Source organism: Bubalus bubalis, chromosome 1, assembly GCF_019923935.1.
Source record: "Bubalus bubalis isolate 160015118507 breed Murrah chromosome 1, NDDB_SH_1, whole genome shotgun sequence".
Lineage (NCBI taxonomy): Eukaryota > Metazoa > Chordata > Mammalia > Artiodactyla > Bovidae > Bubalus > Bubalus bubalis.
Window position 1 is genome coordinate 87,671,105 of NC_059157.1, and position 8,828 is coordinate 87,679,932.

Below are 8,828 nucleotides of genomic sequence, written 5' to 3' on the forward strand. Positions count from 1 at the left end.
AGATGAGTTACTGAGCCAATCTATTTATGAATGTCTGTAAAAGAGGAATTCATTCTAGCCTTTACCATATTGTCACAAAATTTGGAAGTTTTGCCAACAATGATGAATCATAGAGAGCTTTTAAGACGCGTCACGGCCTTTGTCTTCAACCTGGTCCTCGTTTAGATTGTATTTCTCTGGAGACAGGCAGAAAGGAGTTCATTGTATCTACCCTAAGCCACATCTCATTATCATATTCTGGGCAGAGTGTAAAATGAAGATAATCTGCCCCTTTCAGTGATACGCAGCAGCGTGCTTACTCATAAATGACTACTGCCACTGCTACCAGCCCTTCTGAAAGTCTAATATAAATCTCAAACAAGTTTTTTTTCCCCAACTCTTATGAAGTTGCAGAACTGTTCTCCTCAACACAGCCCCCCCTTTTAAAAGAAAAAAGAAACCTCTAGGTTCCTTCCTGAAGAAAACACCCCAATTCTTCTATACAAATTTACTGTTCAAATATTTATCTTGTTAGAACTGAATTCACAAACCCTATCTTCCTCAAATTTTCTACATTGTTTCTTTGTTTTTTGAAATGCAGTGTAGGCACTTTCAGAAAATGTTTCAGGCTAGCATAGACTTCTAGTGAAATCTTAAGTTACATTCTGAAGAATTGGTAACTAGGTTATAGAAATAAAAATTTGTGCTGGAATGACTACCACATGACTGGATATGTAATAAAAGTCAGGGAACTGTGCATTCAAGTCTTACATGTATTCCCTTGTATGGTTATATACTTAGATCGGCTGTTTGTAAAAGGCTAGACCCTTCTTCAGCTAACTAAGGCAAGGATGTAGATGTGCCAAATACATTTTATGTTCAGAAATGTATACTCTTTGTTGTTGATAAAATGCATTGTAATGATGCAGACTTAGGTTTACCCTGGGGTTTGCATAGGATCTAGCCTGTGCATTTGCTTCCCAGGACTATACAGTTAACAGGTATTAATACATGTGTAATTTGGAGCACTTTTCTCCTTACCTATCTTAATGTTGCTGCTGCTAATCCGCTTCAGTCGTGTCCAACTCTGTGCGACCCCATAGACGGCAGTCTACTAGGCTCCCCTGTCCCTGGGATTCTCCAGGCAAGAACACGAGTGGGTTGCCATTTCCTTCTCCAATGCATGAAAGTGAAAAGTGAAAGTGAAGTCGCTCAGTCGTGCCCGACTCTTAGCGACCCTATGGACTACAGCCCACAGGCTCCTCCGTCCATGGGATTTTCCACGGAAGAGTACTGGAGTGGGTGCTGTTGCCTTCTCCATCTTAATATTAGCCACTGCCTATTAATGTGTTTTATTTTCTCCCTCATTTGATTGGGATTTAAACAAAATTTAGGTTTTTATTATTTGACTCCAGATATTCAAAACACTGACTATTTTTTCTACTGTGGTGTCTTTAATAATGTTACATTCTATCCTGACTTTGACAGTTTCACTTGTAATCTCAAAAAAGGAAGGGAAGGAAAATTCTTATAATTGTTTTGGAATTATATGCTTCTGACATATTAAAAACATTCTTGATTAACTGCATGATAACTGTCTACATTGGCATGTACTGCCCTAGCCCTTAGATTCTTCTCCCCCAACCTCCCCCCGACCCGCCCCCTCTGCCTCTACTTCTTAGTGAAGTCACTCAGTCATGTTCGACCCTCAGCGACCCCATGGACTGCAGCCTTCCAGGCTCCTCCATCCATGGGATTTTCCAGGCAAGAGTACTGGAGTGGGGTGCCATTGCCTTCTCTGCTCTACTTCTTAAAGGAGGGCTTATTTTAGCTTTACTGGTAAAATGCTGAGTAAAATTTCTGTGAATGACTAAGCTAGGAAGAACAGTGTTCTAGCTTAGGAAGAACTAAATAAATGTTTGATGACTGAATGAATGATTATGCTCACATAAGAGAATTTATTCAGTGAAATTAAAAAGAATCTATTTGAAATTTGGTTTTATGGTTTTACTTTGAGGTATGTATAACCAAAAGAGTCTATTAGGAATTTGGGGTAATTTTTTATGAATACACAATCAAACAACATAATGGTAATGGATAGGACACAGCAAAAATGAAATTTTAACTTACTATATTACTACTTTACCCATTAATGTCTTAATAGGAAATAATAAAACATAATCAGTAGTACAAAGGTGTAGCTCAATTTTTTGATTCAATAGAAGAGTTACAATTGAGTTTTTAAGAAAGAGTGAAAACACTCTTGAACTTCAACAGTTTTCACTTTTTGGAGATTATAGACTAAAACATACTATATACTTTTTATTCTTAACTTTGTACATTTCACTGGGAGTACATTCAATTTTAAGGTATTAATGAGTAAAAGTTATGGACTAAGTCAAGTGGTGTTAACATTTTACTCCATAAACCTTTAAGTAAATGTATATATTTTTAAAACCTTTAAAAAACTCCTTCCTCCTCAAAATTCTTTATAATACACTTAATACTCTTAGGGATTTCCCTGGTAGCTCAGACATTTAAGAATCTGCCTGCAATGTAGGACACTTGCATTCAATCCCTGGGTCAGGAAGATACCATGGCGAAGGGAAGGCTACTCATCCAGTATTCTTGCCTGGAGAATTCCATGGACAGAGGAGCCTGGTGGGGTACAGTCCATGGGCTCACAAAGAGTTGGAAATGATGGAGCGACTAATACTAACACTCTTAAGTGTGTTTTAAAAAAGAAAGACCCTATACCTTTATATTTGTTCAGTAAAGGGCATCTGAAATGTAGAAATATGAAATTGCAATCCACTGTAAGTTTTCATGAACCTTGATTAATGTTTTTCCTTTCAATTCTCCATTGCAGTGATAGCCTGAGTGGATGTGATGGAGGCAAACAAGACTCTGGTGATGGAGTTTGTTCTCACAGGACTCACAGATCTCCCAGGGCTGCAGGTCCCCCTGTTCCTGGTGTTCCTGGTCATCTACCTCACCACCATGGCAGGCAACCTTGGACTGATCTTTCTCATCTGGAAGGACCCCCATCTTCACACCCCCATGTACTCATTCCTAGGCAGCTTGGCCTTTGCAGATGCTTGCTCTTCATCTTCTGTGACTCCCAAGATGCTTGTCAACACCTTAGACAAGAGTCAAATGATGTCTCTCTATGAGTGCATGGCCCAATACTATTTTTTTGGTTCCAGTGCCACCACAGAATGTTTCCTCCTGGTGGTGATGGCCTATGACCGCTATGCAGCCATATGCAGCCCCTTACTTTACCCAGTGGTGATGTCCAACAGACTCTGCACTTGCTTGATAAGTGCATCATATGCAATTGGTTTTCTGCATCCTATAATACATGTAGGATTATTATCTAGATTAACTTTCTGCAGGTCTAATACAATACATCATTTCTACTGTGAAATCTTGCCACTTTTTACAATTTCTTGCACTGATCCATCTATTAATGCTTTGGTACTTTTTATTTTTGCCGCTTTTGTACAGGCTTCTACTTTTATGGGTATTATAGTCTCTTATACCTGTGTCCTTTTTGCCATCCTGGAAAAGAAATCTGAAAAGGGCAGGAGCAAAGCCTTCTCCACGTGCGGTGCCCACCTGCTCTCTGTTTCCTTGTTCTATGGCACTCTCTTCTTCATGTATGTGCGTCCAGGGTCTGGCCAGGATCAATATCAGGATAAAATGTATTCACTGTTCTACACAATTATAATTCCCATGCTAAACCCTTTTATATATAGTCTAAGAAACAAGGAAGTTTTAGGTGCACTTAGAAAAATAATAAAAAAATAAACATTTATTTAAAAAATGTTCATAGTCTTTCCTTTTTACTCTCCATTTACATAAAGTATAATAACTGGACCTGGGTTTTGCACACAGGGGCAAGCTAAGTAGTTGTTAAATCAATTAATAGCAATATTTAGACTAGATATGATTGCCTTAGTTATAAGTGAACCTAGGCCCTCAAAATAACTGATGAACAGAGTAAGGTATCACTGACTTGTTGTTGGTTTAAATCCATTATGAATGAAACTGCAGTTCCCAAATCACTAAGCTAGAAATATGTATAAGCTCTTCTATTTCCAGATACACGTTTTAAAATTTTTATGAACTTACATGCTTTTAAAGGAAGACTCAAGTCCACATGAAATTTCTATTTATAAAGTACTCACACCCTCCAAAATAATTCCTGAGCACATAATTTTTCAAAACCTTCTCTTCAGTTAATACTTATAATGAAACTTGAGGTAGTTAAATGAACACGTCTAAGAGTTTTAATAGTAATTTTACAAATTAAATTAGATTTGTATGTTATCCATAAAAAGGTACAAAAATTAAGAAATGATAAAAATAGTTAATTTTCCTATAATTTTAAGCTTTTAACTTTTTAAAAGCTTTAAAAAACTTCTTTTTCTTAATTTACTAAGTAATCTTATTGAGTCCCTTTTCCTGACACACACATACTAAATGAATAAATTTGTACATGACTTCACTTTCACTTTTCACTTTCATGCACTGGAGAAGGAAATGGCAACCCACTCCAGTGTTCTTGCCTGGAGAATCCCAGGGACGGCGGAGCCTGGTGGTCTGCCATCTATGGGGTCGCACAGAGTCGGACACAACTGAAGCGACTTAGCAGCAGTAGCAGCAGCATAAATGCATGCATATATATATATATGGAATTGTCAGCTACATGAATAATAGGTATGCTTGATCAAATCATAATTGCATAACTTAAATGGAATTTTCTTTACAAAAACTAAGCATAGTTTCCAACTAGCCCTTTTGCCCTTTGCCTCTTGACTTTGTAACATTTCGCCTAGTAAATATGTTAGTAAGAAATAAAGGAAATGATATCTTCATGAACATGACACATTCTCCTGACCCCTAGCCTATTAACTGATCTGAGGAAACAAGCAATTTGTGGGTCAGATACCCCAAAGCCCCAAGTGGGCAGACGGCCTTCAGTACAGTGAGTTTGGGATTTGTTTGCTCAGACCCTTGATCCTGTGAGGCATCTGAGCTCTGCCTCTGCTGTGAGGACTCATTCTAAGCAGCTTGCTCCCCATGGATGCAGAAGTTCTGTAGGAGTTCCTGTTTCCATCTCTTCACAGTCAAAGTGAAGTGAAGTCACTCAGTCGTGTCCGACTCTTTGCGACCCCATGAACTGTAGCCTACCATGCTCCTCCATCCGTGGGATTCTCCAGACAAGAATACTGGAGTGAGTTGCCATTTCCTTCTCCTGGAGATCTTCCCAACCCAGGGATTGAAGCTGGGTCTCCCACATTGCAGGCAGATGCTTTACCATCTGAGCCACCAGGGAAGCTCATTCACAGTCAAAGCCTGTGGCAAAGCTTTCTTTTTTCTTAAGGGCCACACAGACTGTTTAGGTTTGGCCATTATGCAATTGCTGTATGTCAATAGATAGTCATTCTCCATATCCTTTATATCTTTAGTATTTCAGGCAATGTGGTGCTTGAGTCCATGCTTTTAATCACTACTCTTCTATATTACTGTAATGTCTTATAAGAGGGGGAAGAAAATACCAGATGGGAGAGGAAAAAATAGCCAAATATGAATAAGGAGAAGTAAGTGTTTGCATAAGAGTAAAGTAAGAAAGGTCTTGTAGGTCTTCACTGAACCGTTCAACTTGAGGTTCTTCAGCGTTACTGGTCGGGGCATAGACTTGGATTACCGTGATATTGAATGGTTTGCTTGGAAATAAACGGAGAGCATTCTGTTTTTGAGATTGCATCCAAGTACTGCATTTCAGGCTCTTTTGCTGACTATGATGGCTACTCCATTTCTTCCAAGGGATTTCTGCCTACAGTAGTAGATATAATGGCCATCTGAGTTAAATTCACCCATTTTGGTCCATCTTAGGTCGCTGATTCCTAGAATGTTGATCTTCACTCTTGCCATCTCCTGTTTGACCACTTCTAGTTTGCCTGGATTCATGGACCTAACATTCCAGGTTCCTATGCAATATTGCTCTTTACAGCATTGGACCTTGCTTCTATCACCAGTCACATGCTCAACAGGGTGTTGCTTTTGCTCTGGCTCCATCCCTTCTTTCTTTCTGGAGTTATTTCTCCACTGATCTCCAGTAGCATATTGGGCACCTAATGATCTGGGGAATTCATCTTTCAGTGTCCTATCTTTTTGCCTTTTCATATTGTTCATGGGGTTCTCAAGGCAAGAATACTGAAGTGGTTTGCCATTCCCTTCTCCAGTGGACCACATTCTGTCAGACCTCTCCATTATGACCCATTTGTCTTGGATGGCCCCACATGGCGTTGCATAGTTTCACTGAGTTAGACAAGGCTGTGGTCCATGTGATCAGATTGGCAAGTTGCCTGTGATTTCAAATCCTAAAGGATGATGCTATGAAAGTGCCTCACTGAATATGTCAGCAAATTTGGAAAACTCAGCAGTGGCCACAGGACTGGAAAAGGTCAGTTTTCATTCCAATCCCAAAGAAATGCAATGCCAAAGAATGCTCAATTGCACTCATATCACATGCTAGTAAAGTAATGCTCAAAATTCTCCAAGCCAGGCTTCAGCAATATGTGAACTGTGAATTTCCAGATGTTAAAGCTGGATTTAGAAAAGGCAGAGGAATCAGAGATCAAATTGCCAACATCTGCTGGATCATCAAAAAAGCAAGAGAGTTCCAGAAAAACATCTATTTCTGCTTAATTGACTATGCCAAAGCCTTTGACTGCATGGATCACAATAAACTGGAAAATTCTGAAAGAGACGGGAATACCAGACTACCTGACCTGACTCTTGAGAAACCTATATGTAGGTCAGGAAGCAACAGTTAGAACTGGACATGGAACAACAGACTGGTTCCAAATAGGAAAAGGAGTACATCAAGGCTGTATATTGTCACCCTGCTTATTTAACTTCTATGCAGAGTACATCATAAGAAATGCTGGGCTGGAAGAAGCACAAGCTAGAATCAAGATTGCCGGGAGAAATATCAGTAACCTCAGATATGCAGATGATACCACCTTTATGGGAGAAAGTGAAGAAGAACTAAAGAGCTTCTTGATGAAAGTGAAAGAGGAGAGTGAAAAAGTTGGCTTAAAGCTCAACATTCAGAAAACGAAGATCATGGCATCCAGTCTCACCACTTCATGGGAAATGGATGGGGAAACAGTGGAAACAGTGTCAGACTGTATTTTGGGGGGCTCCAAAATCACTGCAGATGGTGACTGCAGCCATGAAATTAAAAGACGCTTGCACTTTAGAAGGAAATTTATGACCAACCTAGACAGCATGTTAAAAAGCAGAGACATTACTTTGTCAACAAAGTTCCATCTTGTCAAGGCTATGGTTTTTCCAGTAGTCATGTATGGATGTGAGAGTTGGACTATAAAGAAAGCTGAGTGCCGAAGAATTGATGCTTTTGAACTGTGGTGTTGGAGAAGACTCTTGCGAGTCCCTTGGACTGCAAGGAGATCCAATCAGTCCATCCTAAAGGAGATCAGTCCTAGGTGTTCATTGGAAGGACTGATGTTGAAGTTGAAACTCCAATACCTCGGCCACCTGATGCGAAGTGCTGACTCATTGGAAAAGTCCCTGATGTTGGCAAAGATTGAGGGCAGGAGGAGAAGGGGATGACAGAGGTTGAGATGGCTGGACGGCATCACCGACTCAATGGATGTGGTTTTGGGTGGACTCCGGGAGTTGGTGATGGACAGGGAGGCCTGGTGTGCTGCAGTTCATGGGATCGCAGAGTCGGACACAAGTGAGTGACTTCACTGACTAACTAAAATAAGAAAACAGGATGATGATGCTAATGGCTGAAGAGGCACAGGGAAGGAGATGGAGCTGGCCAAATCTCAACTGCATTTTTCATGTAACACTTGTCCTTGTACTAAGAGAGTGGCAGTGAGCCTCAGATCTTGCTTCCTGATTTCATCTTTCTTTGTGAAAGTTTAGGTCACTATGCTAGGTTTTCCGTAGGATCTTGTGCACTCTTTGCAGAAACTTATCTTACATGGTTTTCTGTTCCATGTCAAAGATGGTTTGGAATCCACCCAATACCTGCAATAATCCATGAGAGCTGGGCATTTCAGGTAACCCTAATTCAGTTTACAGCATATCATAAAAAGGAATAATTTTTGATGTACAAAATCCTGTTGATAAGTTACAGAACCAGGAAATATATGCATGTCATCAACCAGGTCTTGAATATTTTCTTCTTCCTCACCCAGAGAATACAGACAGTGACCCAGAGAATACAGACAGTGATTCTCACTCTTGGTTATCAACCCAAACCAAACAAATTAGAATTTGTAGAGGGGTTCTCCACAATGGTAGTTTTATAAACCTCTTGAAGTGATTCTAATGTATAGCCAGTGTTGATAATGACTGGAAACAAGTCTTCTACAAGACTTAACAAGCATTCTGTGAAAATAGATGATTCAGTTCAGTTTAGTTCAGTCGCTCAGTTGTGTCTGACTCTTTGCGACCCCATGAATCGCAGCACGCCAGGCCTCCCTGTCCATCACCAGCTCCCGGAGTTCACTCAGACTCACGTCCATTGAGTCAGTGATGCCATCCAGCCATCTCATCCTCTGTTGTCCCCTTCTTCTCCTGCCCCCAATCCCTCCCAGCATAAGAGTCTTTTCCAATGAGTCAACTCTTCGCATGAGGTGGCCAAAGTACCGGAATTTCAGCTTTAGCATCATTCCTTCCAAAGAAATCCCAGGGCTGATCTCCTTCAGAATGGACTGGTTGGATCTCCTTGCAGTCTAAGGGACTCTTAAGAATCTTCAACACCACAGCTCAAAAGCATCAATTCTTCGGCAGCTTTCTTC

General features: G+C 40.2%; 1 protein-coding gene across 1 annotated transcript; it reads left to right on the forward strand.

Moving 5' to 3' along the window:
* Nucleotides 1-2,865: 2,865 nt before the first annotated feature.
* On the forward strand, nt 2,866-3,789 carry LOC102399960 (olfactory receptor 5AC1). The gene has a single exon (XM_006074564.4). The coding sequence runs from the start codon at nt 2,869-2,871 to the stop codon at nt 3,787-3,789; it is 921 nt and encodes a 306-aa protein (XP_006074626.3). The 5' UTR covers nt 2,866-2,868.
* Nucleotides 3,790-8,828: the final 5,039 nt, after the last annotated feature.